The following is a 27,195-nucleotide window of genomic DNA, read 5'->3' as shown; positions in this document are numbered from 1 at the left end:
ATTATTGCATACCTGTGATATGGTATACACTATTCTAGGCTCTGAAGTTAGAGGTGAAAATATATGTGTATAATATATACCAAATCTTTGACTCAATGAAATTAATTTTCTAGTGGGAAAGGCAGAAAAGTATATATGTATATTTACACATATACACATATGCTTTTGTTATATATACATTTATAAAATATATGTTAAATATATATAAGCATGTATAAAACATGTTTATATTTTACATATTATATATAAAATCACATAAAATTATATATAAAATATGTGTATAATATATACATATATGTATATATCATATATATACATATATATGATATATATGTATATATGTGTGTAATACATACATATATATGCATATGTGTGTGTGTGTGTGTATATATATATATATATATATATATATATATATATATATATAGTCTCATAGTATTAAGTATGCTAAGAAGAAAAATAAAGCATGGCATGGTAATAGAGTCAGTTCAAGCCTGCCTGAAGAGGTAATATTTGACAGACACTTGAATGAAATAACAGGAATTCTGGGAAGAAGAGCATTCCAGGAAGAAAGCATAGCAAGTACAAAAACCTTGAAATGAAGCAAGCAAGATCAAGGTGAGTGGGGAGAGTGTGAATGCAGGCTGTGCGGTGCGACCAGGGCCAAGATCACATACGGTCTGATAAAGCATGAGAGAAATCTGGATGTAATCTGTGATTTCTGAGCAGGAGAGAGAGGTGATCTGAGTCATGTTTTCATAAGATCATTTTGACTGCTATGGGGAGAAGAGCTTGTGCAAGAATAACCACATGGAGATGAGTTTGGAGCCTAATGTAGCTGTCCATAGGGAGCCGATGGTGGTTTCGACCAGGGTGGTAGTAGAAAAGTGAGCAGTACGTTCAGGATATATCTGTGGGTAGAAACCACCAGACTTACCGACTGATTAGATGTGAGGTGTCAGAGAAAGAGAGGAATCAACGATTACTACCAAGGTTTTGCCATGAACACTCGGTGAATAGTGGTGGGATCATTCACTGAGATTAGAGATAATGGTATTTAGGATGGTAACCAAACTTCCTGGTCTCTCAGCCAGGAAAACTTGGCTATGCGTAATTCCATTCCTGACTAATAAACCTCAAGCAAGTGACTTAAGTGATCTGAAAATGTGCAAAATACTACCATTTCCTCCTCGGGCTCTGAGAACCAAGAAGATCGTAAAGGTGAGGCAAGGGCTTCAGGTGGATGACACAATGAAAGGTAATAGTTTGGGGGCCTAAGCTCAAGTGACTCACAGTTAGTGCTAATGAGATCAAGGTCATGGGTTCTGTTCCATACTCAGGGGCTGTGGATATCTAAATCCATGTCTTTTGACTGAAAAAAAAATGTGTACCAGTCTTTACAAGTAAATCACCACAACTGGACAATCTGAGCTCACACCCCAGGCCCTAAAGCAACGATTATAATTTTTAATATTTTAGGAGCAATATTATTCATTCACTTGTATATTATTTTTATCATTATGGTTTTAAAAGACAAATTTTGAATAGAGTTTTAATATGTGTATTTTGCTTTCAGTGAAAATGCAACAGGTTTTCTGTTTATTGTGTAGTCATCTACCATTTGTCAGAGAGTTTTCGAAAAACTATGAGCCTTGTTCACTGACACCTACCAACGTCTTTCCAAGATAAGCGTTCCAGAATATCAAAGGAGTTCCAAAACTTGAGAAAAGTGCTCAGGAAACCAAGGCTACAATTTCAAGAGAATCATACTTTGTGCTTTCTGAGGTCACTGAAGGATACTGCTTGTCAGTTTTTACAATAATTTTTCTTTTTATATTTAGTATTGTACTAAAAGGATTAGGCAACAGAGACATGCAGTGAAAGGACTGCTGGTCATATTCTTTCCTTTTTTCACAAGCACCTTGTCTAGCATCTCATTATTGTTTCATAAAACAAAGCAATGCCCAGATTACTGCTCAACACTCATTAAAGCAAGTTAGTTCACTTTGATACGGAATTCTGAAATCATTCTCTTCTGCTTTATCTTCCTACTTTCTCAGTAACGAGAAATTAATGGGTGTCAGTCAGAGGACCTACCTACGTTTTTCTTTTTTAATCTACTATTATTATTATTTTTTTAGGGTCTTCAGTTGCTGCACCCAGGATCTTTCCGTTGAGGTGTGCAGGCTTCTCTCTAGTTGTGGCGTGTGGGCTCTGTAGCTGTGGTACATGGGCTCTAGAGCTCACAGGCTTAGTTGCCCAGCAGCACGTGGGATCTTAGTTCCCTGACCAGGGATTGAACCCACGTACCCTGCATTGGAAGGCGGATTCTTAACCACTGGAACACCAGGGAAGTCCCCAGAGGACCTATTTTCTTAGCGTGGTCTTGTGAGAAATGAAGCTGAAAAGCCCATGGGGCTCTGCACCAGACAAAGAAACACTGCAAACCTGTATGTATGTCAACTCATGTGCTGCAGAAGACTTCTTAAGCCTTTGCCTCACTTGTCTCCTCCTTATCTACATTTTGACACAGTACAAGTGATAGAAACCACTAACTGATGACAGATATTTTAACGTTTAAGGTAGAATTCTACTAAGATAGGTAATGGATTTGCAGGGGGAAAATAAAGCAGCAGCACATGAGCTGCAAGATGAATAAGCCAGTTTGGTACCTTGGAGTTCTTTGCAAGACAAAATGTAATTAGAGATGTACAGACACTAGAGCATCATCGCTATATCAGTGGATGCACAAAGAAAGGAGGGTTCATTTGTAGTCTAACAGGACTGCATCTGTTAAGTGAGTAGGAAGAAAAGACTATATTGCAGATAATGTTCAGATTATTTTTGCCTCCCTTTATTTATTAGATGTTTTCTTGGAAGGTGATGGCAAAAAGATCTTGGAAAATTTAGTAATAATTTGAATGCACCTTTTAAAAGACGTTTTTGAAAGCAGAGCTCTTTTGGTAATGTAATAACCACACACACTTATTTTTAAATTCTGTAAACTTACAGATTAGATTTGCTTAATTAGAAACATATACAGTGAAAAAGTTATATACCTGGAGAACAGGTCAATAAATCAGACAAGTGGGAAAACAGTGATAGTATAAGGGAAATATACACAGTCAGTCAGCTTCCCCATGGAAGCTTTACCCTTTTTCTTAAGTCCTCTATTAATACTGCAAATCTCTCATGAGCAAATGTCTGGTCTCCTATTTCTGAGAGAAATGGGGAAGCTCGATGAGTTTACCACTGATGTTACAGTTTCTTCCCTCTGTACCTATTTTGTTTGCATCTCTGAGGAAAAGGTATCTGCTTCCACCTGGACTCTCTATCTTTTAATCTTGTCTATCTTTCCTATAGCTCTAACTACTTTGTTTCTATGGGGTCCTTTCTGTTTACAAAATGCTAAAACTTCCATGTTCCAAAGTCATTCCCTAACTTGGTTCACTCCTGGAACTTTCCATTTGCCTTCTCCTTGGCGCTGAATTTGAAGTGGTCCTGTGAGGTGGCCCTTTCCACTTCCTCTCTTCCTGTCCATCCTTACCCTCCTGCAGAAGCCAGGGGTCTCCCTTCAGTCTTCTCTTGCACTGGGCACAAGTTCCTTCCTGAAATGCTCTCCCCACTTGATGTCCACAACTCTGCCCTTCCCTGGTTCTCCTTCAGCCTCAAGAACAGCTAATTCCAGGACCTGTTCAACAGCTCCTATTCTTCTGCCTGCCCCTAAGTGTTGGCACTCCTCAAGGTCAGTTCTTGTCCTCTTCTTGAGTATTATGTGATCTAATTCACTCCAATGACTTCCTCTACTACATTGACATAGATTCCAAAATCGATAGGTGAAATCTCTACCTTCCTCACAGACTCAAGACCCCCTTTTCCCTAACAGTCGGTGGGACATCTGTTTCTAGATATTTCCTGGGTACTTCAAACTCAACATGTCTGATACTGAATGGATGAGCTGCTCCACATAGGGACCCGTCCAAGCAGTCCCCATATCAATTGATGACATTACAGTTGTATATTAGAATTGTCAGCAAAGACTCTTGAATTCTTCCCTCTTTTATTCTTCCCTCTTTCTACATTTAATGAGTGACCAAAGTTTATTGATACTATCTTCTAAATACCTCTTCTATCAGTCTTATTCACATTTTCATCCAGCAGACATTTATTCAGCATCTACCATGTGCCCACTGCCTCACTTCAGGCCCTCATTTATTCTCCCTGGATTATCATAAAACTTCTTTATAGGTCTTGTTACTTCTAGTCTACTCTCCAAGTCTTTCCCCCTCCTTCCCTGCTCTATGTTCTCAATAATCCTTTTCATATAATTATATTTTGATCTTACATTAACTATAATTTTTTCACACTTTCACACATTTTATCCTGGTAATTTATTACCAGGATAGAGATATTCTTGCATCCTAGAAAAATATCTTAATTCAGTTTGGGGCCCAGTATACAGAAAACCATAGGTGGGCAATAAATTTGTTGAAATAAGGAATGTTCAATTCATTGCAGTGCTTTCTAGCCTCACAAGTAAAAATACTAGAAAAATTCACTGTTAATAGCTGAATCATAACTAGTAAAATGAATAGATAGAACAGATAAATACATTTCATCTGTTGATTATGTAAAATACTTGTATTATTGTTTCCAAAGATTATATATATATACATATATATATATATGCAAGCAATCAATATTTAATGTCCTTTGAGGTTGAAACAATTCTCTTAAGAAAGACATCTCCTTGAAGTGTACTAGGACAGAGGCATAACAACAAACACATTCCTTTTTGCCAGGTCCACTATTTTGAGGTTTGATAAAATGAACAAATATGGATATGGATATCATTATCTCCTTTACTAAGAATCCTATACAAACTTACATATAAATATTAAGCATGTACCTTTGCCAGAAAATCTAAAGTATATGTGAAAACACAAATATCACAAAAGTATAGCCAGTCCTCTTTGCAACTTAACTGATGTCCTGGTCTCTGGCAATGTTTCTCATGGGTTTTATGTTTGGAAACTCATCAGAGGTTTGTAGCCCAACAACCCACCTGACCAATGTTGTAAGCAGTCAGTAACAAATTACATCGTACTATATTCATCTGAGTTATCAACAATTACACAATCAATATATTTATGCAATAATGTCCTTCAAGGAATTCCAAGTACTATGTCTTGTGGTATTATTTAATTTTCCCCACCCTTTAGATAACAGATGTCCATCACTGAAGGTGTCATTATGCAGGCTTTGTACCTTAGTGATGATACCATTCATGATCAACCCAAATCCCCAAGGCACATAACCTTTAGCAGGTGGCCTGAGACTGACCCAGTATACTGGAAGTCCTTTAGTCACCCATTTAGGCTTCCTCCAGCTAGATGCCTCATTTAGACTTGATGTAATTCCAAGTGTCCCCAAGGGTTACCCACATAATATAGTATTGTCTGACTTATCTCACAACACCTGCTATTTAGCTCACTTGCTTTGATAGTCACAGGACTTCTTGTTGGAAAATGTTTGATCTCAATGCCCCACTTGAGGGTGAATTGCTGGACCACTTTGGAAATGGAAAAAAATCTCTATATGGCTTATGCCATTTTGCAGGTGTGGAAAACAAAGCAAAGGACTTGCATGACAATCCCAGAAACATCAAGAAGTCAAGGACCGACATGGAAATTAAAGCTAGTTTTTGAAATTCTCAGAGCACTAAAATATTATACATTGGGCCAGTTTGATGCTGGTGGGTCCTTCCCATCCAATGCCATGTTACCATGCCTCTAGCTAAATTCCAGAAACCCTGTATCTGCAAGCACGGTTTATCACCATGAAGCTTGCTAATTCCTAATTAACTATGTTGTTGTCTAATTTTCATATCTTGGCCTTCAGACTAATCCTGGAAGCAGGGGAAATGATCTATAAATGAAAGTGACTCTACTGAATCAGAATCTGTATGCCCTTATGTTAAAAAAACAAAAAAGCTTATTTATTTTAAGTAACTTAGGACCCATGAAAGTCAGGTGACTAATTTTGTAAGTTCAAAACAGGTCCTGTGCTATAATTTTCTGCCAGTCTCAATCCTGACCTAGGGTATTCCTGCCCTTTCCATATGAAAGCCTAAGTCAATCAGATTCTCGCCATTGGGCTACACCCTGCAGTGATTTTGTGGCCCAGTGAAATGACAGTCATTACCCTCCTTGTCTGAGTACCACATGACAACTGCCCCCATTGTCCCCTGTGCCACTTTGTTGGAGATCAGAAGCTGCCAGTCTCACACTCAGATAAAACAGTAGCATCTCCAAATATCTCCATGTTGGAAGCTGGCAGCCTACACTCTGTATCAGTGAGCTGGCACTGACATTAGTGAACTTGTCACTTCTAAGCAAGCACAAAAGAGGGCTTGTTTGCTAGAGCTTAAATCTAATGAACAGCTTTCTTCTATTTTGTATAGTTTTCCAGCCATTTGACTTGTACAATAGAGAAATCATATTTCAACTTCTTCAGGTTGAAAAATTGCCCCTTTTCTGATTTGTCACCAAGAGATGAGAAACAGTTATTTCTGAGGCAGCTTTATTATGGAAAATAGAATAAGTAACTCATGTCACTCAAATCAAATCCCTCAGGGAGTAGGTCCAGTAGCGATTCAAAAGCCAGGAATAAGATTAAAAACTAATTTTCTAGGTGGAATGAGGAGCAGGTTCTTTTTCTTCTAAACTAATGGCCCTTCACAGAGGAAACATTCACAAGGTACAAGGGAAACATGTGAATTCTGCTCCTCCCACCTTCTTCCTCTCTAGATGCAGACTTAAGGGTTTAGCTTTGATGCTCCAGGCAGGGTGCCACTCACACTGTCAACGGAAAGGTCAGCCTGAGAGGTATTGAGGAAACTGAGTCTCTCATCTAAAAAAATATATCTTTATCTAATAGAGAAAATATTTTAGAAATTACTGTCAGCCAACAAGTTTATTGCCTCAGGCTGCTTCCAGGGAGATAGGGAGATGGGCTTTTACTCTTTATGGACCTAACTGGGTACTGCTGCCCTAATGACACTATGCAGACATTCAGCGGCTGGACTGCTCAGGTGTAAGAAAACTACTAACCCTTTAAAAATATATTGCTAAAAGGCAATCATACTTTTACATTTTGAATCTAGCATTTCTACTTAAATTCAACATGCTGCTTTATTGCAAAGTTGTCAAAGCCAGCTTTACATCTAAGACCTATAGGTTGCAGGAGAAAGTCTGTTGACCACAAAAAGTCTCCTTTAAAAAGTGAGATTAGGGCTTCCCTGGTGGCGCAGTGGTCTAGAGTCCGCCTGCCGATGCAGGGGACGCGGGTTCGTGCCCCGGTCCGGGAAGATCCCACATGCTGCGGAGTGGCTGGGCCCGTGAGCCATGGCCACTGAGCCTGCACGTCCGGAGCCTGTGCTCCGCAACGGGAGAGGCCACAAGAGTGAGAGGCCCACGTATGTAAAAAAAAAAAAAAGTGAGATTAATTCAAGAGGCCTGGGCCTCCAAAGGGGTTTGCCTGGGGTGTCTCATCATATGAGGTCCCTTAGGGATACTGCAACGTGGGGACTTATGACTGTGACCATGAGGAAATTGAACAAGAAAGAGATATGACATTGTATTGCAGACTGTGAGCCTCCCAACTATAATACAAAACAAATGGCTATGAGTTTCTTTCCCATCCTACCTGTGCCCCAAGGTATATAAACTTCATCAAGTCATTAGATGAAGCTATTATGCAAGTAACATAGTCTACGGAGAACAGAGAAAAAAAACCCCATTATCCTCTCATACTAAACAGGAGTTTTTAACCTGGGGTCTGTGGACTTCCAAGGGGTCCATGAGTTCACAGGATCCATGAACTTGGATGATAAAAAAATATAAATATTTTCATTTATCTCTAATTGAAATGTATCCTATCCCTTCAATTATAAATGAAGGCAACAAACTACAGCAGTCTTGGTAGTACATTTAACTTTGTCACCCATAGAAGTCAGATATTTTCATCAGATATTACAGTTGTTATAGAAAGGTTAAAATACTGTTTATGTTTGTCAACATTTCAAAATTATGGCAGATATTAGACCTGTTAGATCTTATTAAATGCATTATTGCTATATTACCATATCATAACAAAGATTGACAACTGGTTGGAATTCATTTTACAGATGTAAAAACACCATTCAGAGAATAGGCTTCACTAGTCAGCCACAGGAATACATGGCACAAAAAGATGTTAAGAATCTCTGTGTTTATACCCATCACTCCATTCTGCCTTCATTTGTGTCCCTAGCCATCATTTCAACCACTTCCTTACCAACATCCTAAATTCCTTTTCTTGTCCCCAAGTGTCCTTTCATTGCTTCAGGTGTTTAAACAGGGCAGTCTTTCACATCTCAAGTTGTATGGGGTACTGGTCCTTCTGAAGAGAATCCTCTTCCCCTCCACCCCTAAACCAGAGCCTTTGTTTGCCTGGCTAACATCTTCTTTCCCACTAGGTAGAGAGAGCTTAAATCCCCTACTTAAGCCTTCCCTTCATTCCCAGACTAGGTCAGCGTCCCCTTCTTTTCATCAACCTTGTTATCATTTGTTCAGTATTACCCTTCCAGACAATATGCTTTCATGAGGGCAAAGCCCAGGTCTGCCTGGTTCACTATCATATACCCAGTGCCTAGCATGAGGGGACTATCAAGCCCCTATCCAGAGGGGGCTCAATAAATATGTACAAATACAGGTACCAACAAACCATTTTGTAACTTTTTTTTTTTTTTTTTTTTTTTTTTTTTTTTGCGGTACGCGGGCCTCTCACTGTTGTGGCCTCTCTCGTGGCGGAGCACAGGCTCTGGACGCACAGGCTCAGCAGCCATGGCTCACGGGCCCAGCCGCTCCATGGCATGTGGGATCTTCCTGGACCGGGGCATGAACCTGTGTCCCCTGCATCGGCAGGCAGACTCTCAACCACTGAGCCACCAGGGAAGCCCCATTTTGTAACTTTTGATTTAATATATTTTGTAACTTTTTGATTTAATGTATTACACTCTTGTTTCATGTTGTTACTTTTATTTACTTTAAAGCTGCATAATATTCTATTGGGTATAAGTACTTTAGTTAAATAATTTCCCTAGTATTGATCATCTTGTTTTCAGTTTTCACTAATACAAATAATGTTGTGATGAGTGTCTTCATGTATATCATTTTATTTTTCTTGCTTTGTATTTAGGATCATTTCCTTGATGTAAACTACAGGAAGAGGAATTAATTGGTCTAATGGAATGAACATTTTTATGGTTCTTGATTTATTCTATGATGTTGTTTTCCAAAAGGGTTCTCATTTAAAATGCCATAAAATAATATAAACAGAACATCTGCTAATGATTTTTCAAAGTACTTAAAAATTTTTTTTACTGGATATTAAACATTGAGTCTATGGGTTAGTCAAAAACCTGGGTAAAATTTTTTTTGAAAAGAGTAAAATAAATAACTTTTCTTTAACTCAAAATGTAGTACACTAATTAATTTCCACATTGAGTAAAAATATTTTATTTTTTAACAGAGAGCTAAGAACAAAGATATTGTGCTTGGGAAGACAAATTATTTTAACTTAGATATGGTCATTTTGCTAGTTAAATGGGCAAAAATCATAAGACTCTGACCGAAGTTCAAATTTTTGAAAGCAAGGAATAAAATAATCTCTATTGTGACAAGAATTCTGTCATTTCACATTTAAAAGAAAAAGAACATAATTTCTAGAGAAGTAATTAATAGCATACAAGAAACAAAATAAAATTTGCACACTAAGAATTTGTTTTGCAAGATGTTAGAAGTAAAATGTATGGGCTGACAAATATCTCCTTATTTACTGACAAGCCAGCAGGGACTTGTCAAGCAGGGGCATGTTTCTCATTCTGATTACATCCCCCCTCCTACTCCTTTGATCTCCGTAGCCAACCCCGGGCTCCAGGCAGGGCTGCTTCTTCACGGTAGTACCCAGTTTTCTTCCTCAACAAATGAAGATATGTTGGGTTGTCCCTTGTTTTAATACTGTAGCTACACACAGAACAGAGCGTTGACCTAGGAGGTGGGGCATCCATCTTACTGAATATGAAGAAAGAGAGCTAACCAGTGTCTTCTTGTCCTGTCCATATTTTAGGGAGGGTACCAGAGCTTCCCCTGTTAAATTGTTCTTAGTGATATTAATGTAATATATGCTGACTCTGTGACTGCTGTGTGCAGGATGGAGTACCAGGAGCTGCAGGGGACATAATGGATGAGATACATTAACCAGTGGAAGAATGAGTAGAAAGACATTTCCTCCATTACACAAAAACGTGAGGAAGGAGCTTCCCTGGTGGCGCAGTGGCTGGGAATCTGCCTGCTAATGCAGGGGACACGGGTTCGAGCCCTGGTCTGGGAGGATCCCGCATGCCGCGGAGCAACTAGGCGCCTGAGCCACAACTACTGAGCCTGCGCGTCTGGAGCCTGTGCTCCGCAACAAGAGAGGCCGCAACAGTGAGAGGTCCGCGCACTGCGATGAAGAGTGGCCCCCATTTGCCGCAACTAGAGAAAGCCCTCGCAGAGAAACGAAGACCCAACACAACCAAAAAATAAATAAATATACATAAATAAATTTAAAAAAAATGTGAGGAAGACCAAGAAGGTCACTCCACATCTTTAAATGCCCCACTGGGAGAGTCAGATCATCAAGTCTTAATGTCCTCGAATGGAAACACAAATGCAAATAATTACCATGAGGTAATAAAACAAGCACATAAAGGGATGTAAGTGTAGGGATGTAACTGTTGCATGGCCTGAAATGATCATAGATTCAAAAGGAAAGAGTCTGGAAATTTCTTTGAATAAATGGTTGCTTTTTATGGCTACTATTTATTGACTGTCTATTACGTGATAGGCAGTGAGCCAGGAACATTTATTAGTTCATCATTCCTGGCAACACCCCTGGGAGGTAGATATCAGCTCTCCCATTTTATAGATGGGGAAATAGAAGGTCAGCGAACGTTACCTGGTCAAGGTTATATGGTCAGTGAGAGGTGGAGTGAATCAAGCTCATGCTCTTTCTACTATGCTATACATGCAAAGTAGGTAAGTGCTCTCAAAAATCCTACCGTAGTTAATACATCTTTATCCAAAGCCACTCAAAACTTGATTTTTTAAAAAATAAAACAGTTGTAAAATAGGATGGGGAAAGAAATAACACACCTTTCTGAGCTGTCAGACTTCTGGAAGTGTCACCTAGTGAAAAAGAATCTCAAACAGTTTTCAAAAAGCATGTGCAGTAAAGCCCATGAACCTTCATCTAAAGGCAGCACATCATGTTAGTGAATTCAAGGGACCGCCTAGGTGAGACCTTAAAACTACTTTTCATCTGAATGACTCTGAGCCATTATTTCCCCTCTCTAGGTCTCACTTTCTAGTATCCAACAAAGGATTGTTATAATTAAATAAGATAGTCTATATAAAATGTTTAGCACAGTGGTATCAAGCACATAATGATACACATTAATTATCAGTAGTACTGCTGTTAAAGTTATTTTTTGCATATAAGTCTAATAAGCTTGGATCTGGTTTTCTAGAATATACTATATTAGGTACAGCATAATGAAAGATGATGATAGCTGACTACCACAAGGGGCAGTTGTCACCTCTCACTGAAATCAGCAAGAAGGGACAGCTGAAATAAGACCCCACAGGAGGACCAAAACCAAACAGGCAAACTGTAAGAATATCAATAAGAGTTGCTTTAATCATGCTTTACACTTTGCAAAGCCCTTTCACAATCATTTCATTTGATTCATGCAACACTGCTGTTTTGTAGGGAGGGCATTCCCACTTTACAAATGGGAAAAGAGAGGCTCAGAGAATTTAATGCCTTCTCTAGAATCATAGCTAGTCAAAAGAGCAAAGAGTACCACTGTCTATATAGATCTGCTGTCCAATATGGTAGCCATGTGTGGTTACTTAAATTAAATAAAATTAAATATTCAGTTGCTCAGGAGCATAAACCACAATTCAAGTGCTGAATAGCTACGTGTGGCTCAGGGCACTCGTGTTGGACAACTGAGATTATAGACCATTTCCTTCACCACAGAATGTTTTATTGGGTTATGCTGGTCTATAGAAATGAGAGCACCAAACCGTTACTGCATAATGATATGCCCGGTGTCCATGACAGTGAACCTGATTCTCAGAGAAAGATGTTAGGGAAGAGGAAAATACTTTAGAAATGTTTCTATGAAAAACACTTTAAGCTTTATATTATAGAGTTAAATTTGTGTGGCATTAGGCTATAAGCATCATTAGAATTGGGCCCAGAATCCCCAAAAGTACCGAGTGCCAATGCTCTGCACAAAGAATCTACGAATATCTACTGAGTAGTTCTATTTCTTCATCTACTTATTTCAGAAAAATTACATTAATGTAAGAGAATTCTTCCTGAAGCAAATAAGTTGAACGTCATAAAAATGTAAGCAATAACCTTTGTTAAAATCTCAAGGGCAGTTATGGTTGTACATTTATAAAATTATTCAGTGTACATACAAAGTCCTTTTATATTCCAATATTTATCTGATGCAGAAAGGCTGTAAATAAATGTAATCAAAAGAGATGAATACCAGTGAAATATGTTTGAAGATGAGAAAAGTTTTCAACAGCGATATAAGCCTTAAAAGGAGATATCCAAGGTTTTGCTTTTTAGAATGGTTTATAACATAGCCCTTGTAAATCATAAGTTAATAGATTTACTGAGGAGTAAATCACAAGTCAGTCTCAACTTATGGTTCACTTTCTTCGAGCAACACTAGGAAATAGCTTTCAGAAGTGAAGAACCTGACAATGAATGCTCAGTATTACTTCAAAGCACTATAAAATGCTCAAAAGTTTCAGAAGTTACTTTCCAGAGGATGACAAACACTTAACTACCTAAGAATCTTCAGCTTTGCCCGACAGGATGGTGCTGTCAAACTCAAGGTGCATGGACAAAGATGGAGGCAGTTTCATTTTTTAAATTGACTTTGAAAGTCTTAATGATATATGTACATTTCATGGAAATATGAGCCTTAGTATAATGGTCTGTTCTCTTTAGACAGGTGGAGCTTGATTTATGTTCTACATGATTGTGTCCCGGAATTTCAGACTTAAGATGTTTGTCATAATATAGTTAATCTATTATTTTTATGAGGGATACTAAGTCTTGGCCTCCTGTATTTGGATAGATGTATGCCAAATTTATGGTGGCGCTGGTCTGTAAACGACAGATGCTGCCAAAGCAAAAAACTATCATTTTCTTCTACTCAACAGCACAAGGTCCTGTTGTTAGAGACAGAAATGGGGGAAAGAGGCAGTTACAAAGACCTTGCTGGCTAATCAGTGGAGTCCTGCAGCAGTCAGTGGAAATGAGAAGTTGTCATTGGGAAACTTGGCCCCATTTGTAACAACACATAAAAACTGTGAAACACACAGGGAAACCCATAAAAATGACAAGGCAAGGGTCTCCATTTGTATCTTTGGCAGAAAGCCTCTTTGACAAAATTGAAAAATGTACTTTCATAACATAACAGGATGACCATAAAAAGTTGAACTGCAGCCTTTCCAGGCAAATCATACTGATGTACTAGTTGATACTGCTCTGGGTTCACACCTGAGGAACTGCCGCCATGCAAAAGCACATTATGCTGAAAACTAAAATGAGTTTTGAGGCATCCTCACTTCTTTCCTTCCTTCTTAAGTCTTCTCTGATACTGTCGTCCCTGGCTCCATGGTATAGTCATGTGTGTGGGATAGAGAAAACAATGTCCCTGTGCCCAGTGGAAATCTTTTAGATGGGATGATTCAAAATGCTACCGAAAATGCGGACAGCATTCAGGCTAATCCACTGGACCCTTTAGGAGGCAGTTCAAGGCTCTGCTCTATTGGTGATGCCCTTGCCCACTGCTGACCTCCATCTCAGTGAGTGTGTTTGGCTCTAGTCACATAAAGTCTACAGCTGTCAAGCTGGAGCTTTAAGAACACTCATTTACCTGAAATGAGTGTTTTCATTCAAACTTGGCCTTGAAAAGATCTGTAACTTCTAAAGCTTTGTTCTCTTACAGTTAAATCATGCAGACAACACACTGCACAGAAACTAAGGATTATCAATAAAAACAAAGCCTCAATGACCCTGTCACTGCTATAGCTCCTACTGAAAAATATCAACAGTCAGAAAACAATTTAAAGGTAATATATAGTCCTACTCATTAATTCTTTAAAAAAGTGGGTTAGTGGTTTCTGACTTTTCCCATTGGGATACTATACTTGAATTTACTCTTCTGAGTCAGAGAAGCTTAGAAGTAAGGGGAACAGTGGAATATTCATGGAATAAGAAGCCCTGAGTTCCTGCTCTGACTCTACTGGGATATGAGTGTGCAAGCCATTTAGAGCCTCACACAAGCCAGTTAATCTTTCTAAGACTCAGGTTCTTCACTGTTACCACATTTTTGGGAGCAGCTTGAAGGTGGCGACTATATATTATTTTTCTTTTGGAATCTCTTGAGGGCAAGAACATGTCTTCCTGTTCATTGCTGCACGCTTGAAATGGCAAATGTTACAGATGTACTATACTACTTAGTATAGATAATACATATTTGTTAAATGAACAAATGGATATAGAGTTTGTTGTGTGCATATGTGAAAGAGGGATACTAATATCGGCCTTACCAGTCACAGGGTTGATGAGCGGGTCATACGAAAACATTTATGTGACTGGATTTTATCAACTGAACAAATTCAAGGTGTTCCTATTGTTATATTTTAAGCAGAACATGCTGGTTCCATCATCTTTGCTCTTAATGGCATTTATAAATATATCTATAGCATTTTGAATCATTCCACCTGCTTTCGTCTTTTTAGACAGCAACTGATTAAAAGCTGTTTAGCTCTAAATGGCTTTATATACTTTGAGCTACAAATGTATTTTCCCCATCTTGATATCTAATTAATTTTAAAAAATCTTGTGCCAAAGACTAGACATATGGATGATTAGGTCGACTATCACAAAATTTTACCGTTAGGTTGATTATCAAAATATTTTATTATTTTCAAGAAATAAGGTCTTCCAAAGGCTCTGGTTTTTTTTGTTGTTTTTTTGTTTGTTTGTTTTTGAGCTTCTTATGAGTGGTTAAGTGCTGTCACAAAGAGCATTCAACTTGATGTATGGGGCATATTATCACAGAGAAGTGTTGTGTCATATGGCATTATGACACTTGAACTCTAGGGAGAAATTTGGGTACAGTGTCTGGCCAATATGTTCTAGCCATCTTCCTGAAGCTGCCTAATGCTTGCTGTGTCTTGATCCCAATTCTCCCAAAGCACCTTTTTCCTCCTTCCTACCAAGTTTTGAACTCCCACTGATGCATCATTAAAAGCTGGGATAGATCCTAGGAGACAAGAAAGCTATTTCTTTGGATTTTACGTTTAATACTACTCCAACTTCTAAGAAGTGAATAGGACAGCTATCCTGACTGAAATAAAACATATTTACTTTTTTTTCAATCATGTGGTCAGAGCTTCTTATAATAAATGAAATTCCTGTTACTGTAGTTTAAACTCATTTTGTTTACTGACTTGAGAGGAAAAAAAAAGGAAAGCTTTCCATGATACCCTAAACTTTTTATATCTGATAGCTCCATTACAGCAAATTTCTTTGTATTGCACAGATCCAGTTACAACATGATCTAAATTATGTCTCCAAATGCATCATAAAAAAGTAGTTGACCCAGTTGCTAAAATAGGAGGTAAAAAGGCTTTTCTATCAATAGCTCTTGGAAGATTGTTAGGCCACTTCTTAGAATAAATAATCTGTGCTCTCAAGGAGCAAAGCGAGGTCATCTGTGGCTCGCACACTCCTTGTCAGATACTCTGAAATCACACCCTTCCTTGACTGATGTTCAGTGAATCCCAGGATGCTGCACTCCCAGAAGCTCCCTCCCTTAACATCTGGCTGTTTCCTGTTCCTCAGGATTTGCCCTCATTGAACAATACTCTTGCTAAGTTATTGATGCTAAGGAATGAGAATGGAAATTGAATTAGTCAATCCTATGGATGTTGTGAATGCCTGGATTTTGAAATCTGGTAGCTGAGACATCAAGTTACTAACATATTTACTTTTCACTCAACTATCTCAGAATCACATAGATACTGTTTAAGCCCACTTGATAGGAACACTTCATTCAGAAGAAAAAGACCAGTGCTAGGGAATTTTGGTCTCTTAAGAAATGTCAATCAACCATGACTGTTCACTGTGACTATTACTCTAATTTTTGGCTGACTCCTTAGAGGCAGTGTCGTCTGAAATAAAACACTTCAGTTAATTAAGTACCACAGTTCTTCCTCTTCCCTCCCGCTTCCCTCTACATCCCACCTAGACTGTTTATGAAGGACTGGTCTTCGTGTCTCCTAACTTCTAAAATGGCGTTTTAAAGGAAATCAAAACAAGTTACCAAAAAATGTTATGACTCTGACAAAGCTGTGGGAGCTTTTTAAGGATTTAGAAATAGGTGGTTAACAACTGGTTATGTATTAACATTGTTTAGACCAGATTTCCCATCTGGGCAAAACTTCTAATTTTCTAACTTGAAAATTCTACAAAACACGTGTGAAAAAAAAAAAGAAGAAGAAAGAAAAAAAAAAATGTGAATTCTTGCTTACAAGCTGACGTTCAGTTGAAAGTAACCAAAACATGTATCTAGTTAGCAAATACGACCCACTTTGTCTTTAAATAGTGCCATCTTTCAACAGCTTTAGTACTGCTTTTATACATATAATAGGACAAACTAAATATTTCATTAGTATTAATATTTAAAATATGGAGAAACAAAAAAGTAATTTGAACGACCTAACCAATGTATTGCCAAATAATTTATACAGATTTGAGTAAGGAAACATGGAAAAATGAGGTAACCCCAAATACAGGTAGTTTGCATTACTTCTAGTCCAAGTCTGGACAGGGACATGGTGATGTCAATACTGTTAGACCATAGGTACTTTGCAGGGTGGATAGGGAAGTGTCAGAGGAAGCAGAGGACACTGGATTAAAGACCATCACATAGCTACTGGGAAAGAGACTCTGTGGTTGAGATTTGTTTTCCTCTCTCCCCACTCTCATCTCCTAGGGTTCTTCTAGATCTCAGTTCTCTTTCCTTGTTTATACCACTGCTGTACTTGACCCTGGTGTGTTTCTATTGCCTGCTAGCCAAACACAATTGTCTGTAAAGTCTCTTTCACTTGAGCATTCACTAGCATTTGAGAGTCAGAATAAAAGTCTTGAGTCACTGAACTTTATTTTAACATGCTCATTGGGCATCTTGTAGATTTAAGGTATGCTGTGATTCTGACCCAGCCCCTTTATTTGGATTTTCTATTTCTATACTGCTCTTTTCTTGGGGCTACTCGCTAATTGTTGACTTTTTTTCTCTTCCTTTCTTCTTCTTCTACACCTTTCCTTCTCCCTTTAATTATCTTCTGTTCTTTCATTGATTCTTCTCTCATTGATCCTTTTCTATTTCCATTTTTAACACTTTTTCCCCTCATTAATTTTAATGTCATCTACTATGCCTAGAGCAAACCCAATCTGCAAATAATAGTAATATATATTATAATATAACTTAATGGGACCATTGAGCACATGCAATAGCAATGCAGGAATGCTTACAGTACCTTCTCACTGTGCTATTAGCTCGAGACACAAAATAAGCTGAAAGAATGGAGTGACACTAACCTCCACTGTTTTATCATTTTGCTTATAAGTACTTCTGTCGGTAAAGAGCATAATTCAGGTAATAAAACCTGACAGAGTATTATTTCATAGAGGCAACAATATCCTGCAGAAAATGAAACTAGGCAGGAAGTCAGGAGATGACGACTCCTGTTCTTCCAAATACTGGGTAACCTTGAGCAAATAATGGCCGCAATGTGGACCTCGCCTTGGTTTGCTACTTTATAAACTGGAGATAATATTTGACCCTAATATCTGATAGATCTGGGTTAAAGATTAATTTACTAATATACATAAAAAGGCTTTGTTCTTTAGAAGGGAAAAGTGCAATGTAATAATTCAGTATTTATTATCTGTTCATCAGATAACATGATTTGGTGATTCTATCGCACAAAGAACAAAAGGCTTTATCACCAAATCTGGGTCAGTTCACTCATTCCAGGCTGCAGAGCCTTGGGAACCAGCCTCTGTGGGACCTCATCAATAGTGGTTACTTCTTACATAGTCTCTCTTTATCTAACCAGGCTTTTCTGAATCTTCCTCTTACAAAGGGATTTGTGCTTTTTCGAAGGCCCTGGGCAACCACAGGAAAGCGTTCTTAAGTCTCTTCCTCAAATTCTACAATGACTTGGAAAGCAGAAGAGAATAAGACAAGAAGTGTGTGTCTTTGTGTTTCCAACAACAGAAAGGTCCCTAAAGAGAGAATCAAACATAAGAAAAAGGGATCTATTCTCTTAGTTTTCCTTACTAGGCACTGTTCCTCAGTTAGTCACTGCAACAAGGTGACTTACTCATCTTGGGTCCTGATGGGCAGATGTGAATGTGTGAAAGCCTATTAAACACCCAATTTCATGGCATACCTGCTGGAAAAATAAATTTTTTCTCTTCTCCCTGAATCATTCAGTTTGAACCTACTCAGAAAACCTGCTGATTCACTGGAACTATGAAATACTCTGCTTAAGAGGCACTTCCACTAGTAGCCCATTTCCAATTTATAAAGTTCTTCTGTTAGTCAGTTCATAACCGTGAAAAGTTCCTTTAAAATCTTTGAGTTCATTTGTAACTCTGAGGAGAACTCTATGAATATCTTGAAGAATCAAAATCTCTTATTATTGAACACATTTCCAGATTCACTTAATAATGCCGCTCTCTCAGAAAACTTTACCTTTTTGCCCTTCTACTCCCTGTTACTGGGGTAAGAAAATATGAAAATGTCTGTTAATAAACAAATTTAAGGATTCCTTCACTGAAAAAGTCCATAGCAAAAACCAAATGTAAAATGAATAGAGAGGAATAATAAACTCAGTATTTTAGATCCATTTCTTGATTTTTGTCTAAACACAACGTGACCAAGAAGCCTCCACTTATTTTCATGCATATATACTTATATATATATATTTACACACACACATATACACTTAAATGTATATATTTAACAACATGGAATGGTAACCTATCAAATGCTTAGATTCCGTGCAAACACATAACCCTTCCTGTGAAGGGAACATATTAATATTATAAAAACAAATCATGGAGAGTAACATGCAACAGCGGAGAGGAGGAGGATGGGGTGAGGCCAGAGGACCAGGAGGAACACAAAGAATGTAAAGAACAAAAAGTGTCATTGACCTGATTTGTCAGAGTTGTTGCCTGTGATTGGAGTGATGGAGCAGCTGGGATTAGCCTTTGCGCTGTCCTTGGAAGAAACCATTTTGGGTTTATTTTTCGTTGCCTCTAGTGCTTTGACCTTCTTGGCATGTTTACTTCCTTTGTAGTGGGCCTCGGCCTGGCTCTACAAAGGAGAACAAATCAGGCTCATTTTTTTGCTACTTACAAACAGCACAATGGATGATCATGCAGGAAAAAAGTACATTCAATCATAGGCACCACAGACATTTACAGCTCAGCACTCAACTATGTTTTTGGCATTTAATGAATAGTAGACCGGTATCTAAGAGTTTTTTGCATATTGAAACCTTCTATACAACACAGAGGATCTGTGTCTTTCAAAACCAGACATTATACGAGTGGACAACAGGGTCAGGACAAAATTGGGGCGAAGGTGAACTTTGTCATTAGTGCCCTCCCACCACTGCCCATCGGGGTTACTTGTCAAACATTTGGCTGGCAGCAAGCCGCTTTGAGTGTCCTACCCGGGCGTGTCCTTACACAGCCACAGTTTCCCTTCAGTTACAAATCTGTCTTCCCTGCACCTACGTTCCTCTTGGCTCTGCTCTGAGAGCAAGTGATGTGACAAAGCAACCTGCTAGTGAGTGGAAATGGCACTACATTTTGGAGTTGTCTACACGCGCTTCATGTGTCATTTTGATGATCCCAGTTCTAAGAAGAGACAATATTAGCCACAAAGGAGGTAGGGGCAATGCTTGTTTCTGATCTCAGATGTGATTCTGAAGTCAAAGCAGTTAGTATTACATTCACTTATACAAAAAGCATAGGTGAAACTGTGACTTCAGTACTAGATCAAAAGAAAGAAAAGCGATCAAGGCAAGTGAATATTAAAAATTTTCAAAAGACAAAAACAAGTTACAGCAAAACAAGAAAACATTTAGTCAATAAGCTGACATTTGGAAAATTCCCCTCTGCCTAAAGAATAAGGATTTTATCTTTTTGGCATCTAGTGTAATGAACATATTAACAAAAGAATCTAAGTATACTTGCTTCAATTTCATTTTTAATAGACCCTGAAAATATAAACAAACTAAAACATATATGTAAAAAACAAACTAAGACATATATTATATGGTAATTAGCATACTTATAAAGGTGAAGAGGATGATAAACCTGTCATATAAAATGAGTTTCTGTTAGAGGATTTCTAAAATAATAATAACTTTTATTCTACATCAGTTTTCCGTATATACACCTGTATGTGTTTGAAGATGATTATACTGATATTTTCATCCATTTTCCTCAACAAGTAGAATACAGGTGGTATGTATGTGTGCATGTGTGCATGTAGGCAGGTAGGTAGGTAGGAGTGGCAATGGACAAAAGGAGCCAGGTTTTAATTCTACATTTCAATTAAAGAAGTGATTTTCCTAGCACATAACTCCAATCACCCAAGGTCAACAGACTTTTTTTTTTTTGTGTGTGTGGTATGTGGGCCTCTCACGGTTGTGGCCTCTCCCGTTACGAGCACAGGCTCCGGACGCGCAGGCTTAGCGGCCATAGCTCACGGGCCTAGCCACTCTGCAGCACGTGGGATCTTCCTGGACTGGGGCATGAACCCGTGTCCCCTGCATCGGCAGGCGGACTCTCAACCACTGCGCCACCAGGGAAGCCCAACAGACTTTTATTGACTGTACACAGTCCCTAACTTCCTGAATATCTTTTCGTAAATATTGTTTTAGACCACCATCGACTTATCACGGCTCTTGGTTCCTTTGCTCAGGGACTTCTCATGCTGTTCTCTGTCAAGTTGAAACACAAACCCAATCCCAAGAGAGGAGAAAAGTGTAACATTATTTTGAGTCTTATCACCCTCTGAGAATGGTTAAAGCCAGCAAATATAGTTGGGTAGATATAAGTTAAGAAAATATACAAATAAAAATTTAAAAATTGATAACATGAAGAAATAATAATAATGGCTGATATTACTGAGCCTCTGACAAGAACAGCTGGAAATGTAATACATGTTTCTCTCATGTAAGCTTCACAGTGCCCTGCAAGGCAGGTACAGATAGAAAACTGGGCACAAGAAGCTAAACAACTCATCCAAGGCCACACACGTAGGTGGAGAAGCCATTATGGGGATCTGAAATGCTTACGTGTATACTCCTATTTAACTATATACCCTCACGTTAGACATATACATACTCACACTAAGGAAACAGTATAATTTTATTAGAAGTAAAACATTACACAAAAATTACACACAAAGAAAGCACACTGCTTTTCATGACTCAGAGAAGGATTATATTTTAACAGAAGTTTCTGTGAGTAGGGAATATCTTCTTAATTCATAGGAAATATACCAGTAGAGTACATTAGGCTTGATCCTTCTGTTGAGAAGCTAAGAAAGGCGCACTTCTTAGGTATGTAATAATTTCTACAAGATATCAGGAGACCTAATAATTCATCTTTCCAAGTATACTAAACAGTGAGATGTTACTTTAGTGCGCTTTGGCTAAATAAACGTATAGTTCTCTAAATAAAACCTCCTAGCACAAGATAAGCAGAGTGTCATTTGCTCATTACTATTTCCTGGCATCACTGCAGAAAGTTAACAGTATCAATTAGCACTTGGGCTAAAGAGCCAGCTGAGTGACACTCACTGGATGCCAAGTTGGAAGGAGCTCTCCAGAGCCATGATTCACTTTCCTTTTAAGTTCTGAGGCATGGAGAAAAGCGAAACAAGGCTTCTTAGCCTCTACTGACTACTGTTTGGGAAAGATTTGGAATTAAGACAGTGGCAGACACCACGCATTCACACTTGGCATCTTTCCAATTACCCTGTGGTATTCTTGGTAGTAGCACTATGCTGTCCTCAGTACTGTATCTGAGGTGTCAACAGCTTCTAAATCCTGGGCAAATCTTCAAGCGAAACAGAGACACTGTTAAAATAGTAACACGATTAACCTGCCTTCGTTATCTGGGAATCTCCTTAATTGAGGAATGAAAGAAACAAGGACAAGAGCCAGAAAACCCATGAACGAGGCAACACAATCAAGCCCAATCAACGATGGTTCTTGTATCACTTCTGAGAGACTTGGTTAACCAAACAGACTTATAATATTTTACACCTCCGTGACTAGTCAGCAGACACCTATCTGTCTGGCTCTAATGGCCTGCTTTCTGATTTCCTCCCCAAAGTGCTGCTATACACCCCAAACTGGCAGTGATCAAAGAAACCCCTTGCCAAGAATTGCCAGAATTAGAGAGCTGCCAAAACCACCATACTGACCTCCACACGGGAATTCATTAGTATTTAAGTTTTTCTTTCAGAGGTCACTCCAGTAGCTACCTGACCACCCACTGGTAGAGGAATAGCTTTGACAGGAAATGACAGCTTGGAATTTTCTCTTCCATTCATCTCCATCTTTGTTACTAAAGCCCCTCACTTTCCAAAATCCTCTACATCTTTCAGGACACTACTGGTCCAAATAAAAAACATAAATAATGAGATAATGTATTGCTTTACAAATAAAAATGCAATAATGAGCAATTCTATAATTCACTGAGCTCCCATTTCTGTTTTTTACCTTATTTCTATTTTGGACTTCAGAGAGGTGGATAGGATCTTGAAACAAGATGTTAAACTGTGTTTACTCTGTATAGAAAGAACAGTCCAAACCCAAACTGGCAAGTGGCTGGGATAGAGTAATGTCACTGGAGAAAGTTCTCAGTATTTATTTACCAATGGACCCCATCTTTTTGCATCTTAAAAAGTAATTGGAACTGTTCCCTTAATTACAGAAAGTGTATCATTAAAACTATTGGCATCTGTTTTTTTGAGATGTTAGATTTCAATGTGTTAAGCAGTGTTAGATGGGAAAGAGCAGAGGTCAGTTACTTTTCAGATAAAAAGTATATACTCTATATACTAAAATGCCAAATAAAACAGATGTCAAACGAACTACCATAAAACAGGCTAAACTAACAAGGGGGAAACCTGATTATTTATTCCACAAAGAATTATATAGCACCTGCCATGTGCTAGACATTGTGAAAGATTAAAAACAAAGACCCCTACTCAGAAGAATGGTAGTTGGAAGAAAAGATGGACATGCAAATAACTATAACCCAAAGCAGAGAGTAAAACTGTAAAATGGAAGGTAAACTGATACAAAGAAGTATGGGAGTCAGAGGAGAAGTAAATTTCTGCAGATTGGAGGGGGATCCTGGAAGCTTCATGGAAAAGGAACATCTGAGCTGAGCCCTGCTTCGGGGGCAGGGTGCTGAAGGGTCAGTGTGCAGGGGGAGGCATTTCAGGTAGAGGGACCCGCATGTGCCGAGGCAGTGAAATCCTATGAATTATGCAGTGTTTCCTAGGCACATCTGCTTTTCAGTATCACTAGAACACAGACATATAAAAGGAACAATAGGGAAAGGCTGCTGCATCATGCTACCTCAAACATTATTGTCCCGTGCAAAATAGAAAACATATCATAGTGTTCTACAAATGTTCTACTTGTAGGCGTCTTTTCTATAGATGGTTATAAGAAAGATGTTGCTTTTACATCACAGATTTTATCCTCTGCTCCAAACTATAATCCTATAGTTAAAGGACAACTAAATTATTTATATAGAAACTTTAATCATTTGAGATCAAAGCATGGCACTTAAAATACCATAGTCCAACCTACTAGAAACAAACTAGAGATTACTGAGTAATAGCTAAATAATTACTTGAATCTTTGCTTTAACATAAAGCTACATTCAACTCTTCAAGTGCTTTTTGCATATGTTTGTCGCAGTGATAAGATCACACACTCTCAGAGACAAAGCTACAACATAAACGTAAGATGCACCCAAGAGAAAGGCTTACTTAATCCAAAGATAAGTCTTTCTGCTGATATTTGCAATGTTAAGGCCTGCAATATCAGTAAGGACATACTACTGGCTTTGATATCACTTCGTTCAATCCTCATCTACTGGGATCTGTTGAAAACAAAGTCCAGACAAAATTATAACCATTAGGAGATTTTCAGTTCAAAAAGACACAATGTCTTTGCTAATTTATAATTTACAGCTAAGTGAAACACTCCAGGTTGCTATGGCCTGTCCAGGGTTGCCACACTGTACAACTGTGTGCGGGGGGAGCACCACTCACATATGGTTTAATGTGAATGGTGTCTTCTGGATTCCTTCAAGGCCAGAGTTCTGGCCATGGCATTTCATATTTACTGGCTTTGGAATATGTATGTATAAAACCCATCAACTCCAAATCTTTCTATATTACTAAAGAGAAAAGTGGTGACTCCAGGAAGAAAATAAGTATACTCTAGACTCTGATTCTCTTTGGGCCCAATTCAGATTCTATCAAATATCATGACACAGAAGTAGAGTGCTTGGGTTGTAGCTGCTTTAAAATGCCCCTATGTGAATACATGAGTGTTACACATATATGTGTTCATGATATCAAAAATTTTCCATGTAGGCAAATTAAGTCATTTCTTAAAATGCTACTATTTCTGATGGGCCTCAAGTTAGTTTTTCAAATGCATTTTATTAGTCAGCTAAGAGTCTTGATGCTCATGCTTCTGGTGAATGATTCATTGGAATTACTTTACACACTGAAACATGGCGAAGCTATAAATGGACCTAACAGCTATAACAGAATTTACATGATGAATTAAAAAAATACGGCAGTTTGAGTTTAAAAACCACCTGGAGGAGAGCAAAAAGTGGCTTTAAAAAAAAATGCTTTAGCTTTGTGACCACCTAGAGAGGTGGGATAGGGAGGGTGGGAGGGAGGGAGACGCAAGAGGGAAGAGATATGGGGATATATGTATATGTATAACTGATTCACTTTGTTATGAAGCAGAAACTAACACACCATTGTAAAGCAATTATACTCCAATAAAAATGTTAAAAAAAAGTTTTAATCTTTTAAATAAAACTGTTTCTTGTAAAGTTCCAAGTGAACAAATTTTGCCTCATTTTCCCAGTGAGTTTTATATTTCGATTATTTGAGTGTGGATTATTATTATTATTTTATTATTTTTTTGTGTGTGTGGTACGCGGGACTCTCACTGTTGTGGCCTCTCCCGTTGCGAAGCACAGGCTCCGGACGTGCAGGCCCAGTGGCCATGGCTCACGGGCCTAGCCGCTCCGCAGCATGTGGGATCTTCCCAGACCGGGGCACGAACCCATGTCCCCTGCATGGGCAGGCGGACTCTCAACCACTGCGCCACCAGGGAAGCCCTGAGTGTGGATTATTAAATTTTAGATTATTCCCAGCAATCTAAGGTTCTGCCTCTGGATATCCAACTATACCCTGTATTCCCAGTTTACGGCTGAGTAGAATGGGAAATAAAAGAGACAGTTATTTGAGCTTGACTATATCAACTGTGATCTGAACCCCAAATCCTTTCATATGTTGAATTCTGTTCTTTCCTCCTGTTACCTCCTTTTTTTTTTCAAATTAGGTCATAATTAAAAATTATCTCCTTTTAAAAATCATATATATGTGTCAAGGTAAAGTTCATCCCAGAAAATTAATTTTTTAATTCTATTCATGAAAACTGTAAATTATAGAGACTGTATTTTGAAAAAGATTTTTCCCCCATCAACCTAATGGAAGTAGGTTTATGTGAATTTTTTTCAATGTAGATAATGGATAATAAAACGAGTCTTATTTAATGTCATAATTTCTTTAACATCATCACAATTTAGTTAAGAATTCAGCAAAAAAAGTATCTTGAGATGCTTACCCTAAGAAAATAAGACTGCTTACTTCTCTATTGCATTTACATTACAGCTTTTGAAAGGTATATTTACTTTGTCTTCTGGGCTGGGGGTCAATATCTGAGTCAATTTAATGATAAGGTGTGTGCAAACTCCTAGTAGGTGCACTAGAGTTTAACTGAGGCAAGATGAATTAAATGAACCCTGGCAAAATATGCCCTCTCTTCCAAACTGTAGGGGGAGCAAATCATGAACTTCACCCAGAATGTACTGATAAACCATATCCTCTAAGTTATTACCCTCAAATGGGAACATTAGTGTCCTGTACACTAACATAATCTTGAATGTGTAATAATGGGAACATTTATAAGTTATGAAAATATCTAATTTTCTCAAAGAATTATGCATATGGGACCTAACGTGTTAGAACTTCTAAATCTTAAGAACTTTTATGAAACACATGGATATCATCTTTTATTTTTATAATACATAATAAAACATTAAGGCTTTGTTAATAATTACTTAATATTCTTGAGTCACTTATTTTATGATTTTCCCAGAAGTATTCAAAATTATCCACCTCTCTCAAATTAATTTCAAATTTTATATTAAACTGGGACATTTTAGTTAATAATTCTCCATTACCTTGAAATATAAGGAAGGGTTTATAGTGATTTCAGAGTTACATCCCAAGTTCCTAAAGTGTTTGAGAGTGCTGCTATCTTTCAGTGGGGAAGTGGATTGGCATAGTGTGAAGAGCGATTTTTTGTTACTCAGTGATAAGTAATGCAATATAATTCAAGTCTCTGCATTAATGCTGTGACTCTACAGCTAACTAATTCAAGTCTTCTGATGGTCTTTTAAATTAGGCTCCCAGGCTTCTACACATTAATTTTTAATCAGTCTAGAAGGTATTACATTTACTTCCATTTCCATATTAAAGAAATTTACATAAATGATACAGAATAAATCTAAAATTAGAATTTTCATTGTGTCTCCTTATATTTGATATATAATATCCTTACTGTAGACAAGAGTGGC

The 27,195-nt window shown here is 38.0% G+C and overlaps 1 protein-coding gene across 2 annotated transcripts in view; it reads right to left on the bottom strand.

Annotated features, from left to right (window-relative positions):
• Positions 1-27,195, bottom strand: part of ZNF385B (zinc finger protein 385B) — a 317,392-nt gene that overhangs the window by 13,643 nt on the left and 276,554 nt on the right. For both annotated transcript variants that reach the window (XM_081241867.1, XM_081241868.1), the window contains one exon: positions 19,414-19,576. In XM_081241867.1, coding sequence (XP_081097993.1) covers positions 19,414-19,576 — 163 coding nt within the window. The remainder of the gene's footprint in view (positions 1-19,413; positions 19,577-27,195) is intronic.

Source organism: Mesoplodon bidens (genome assembly GCF_964165515.1).
Source record: "Mesoplodon bidens genome assembly, chromosome: 8".
Classification (NCBI taxonomy): domain Eukaryota; kingdom Metazoa; phylum Chordata; class Mammalia; order Artiodactyla; family Ziphiidae; genus Mesoplodon; species Mesoplodon bidens.
Note: the sequence above shows the minus strand (reverse complement) of the source record. Positions and strands in the feature narration are given on the sequence as shown.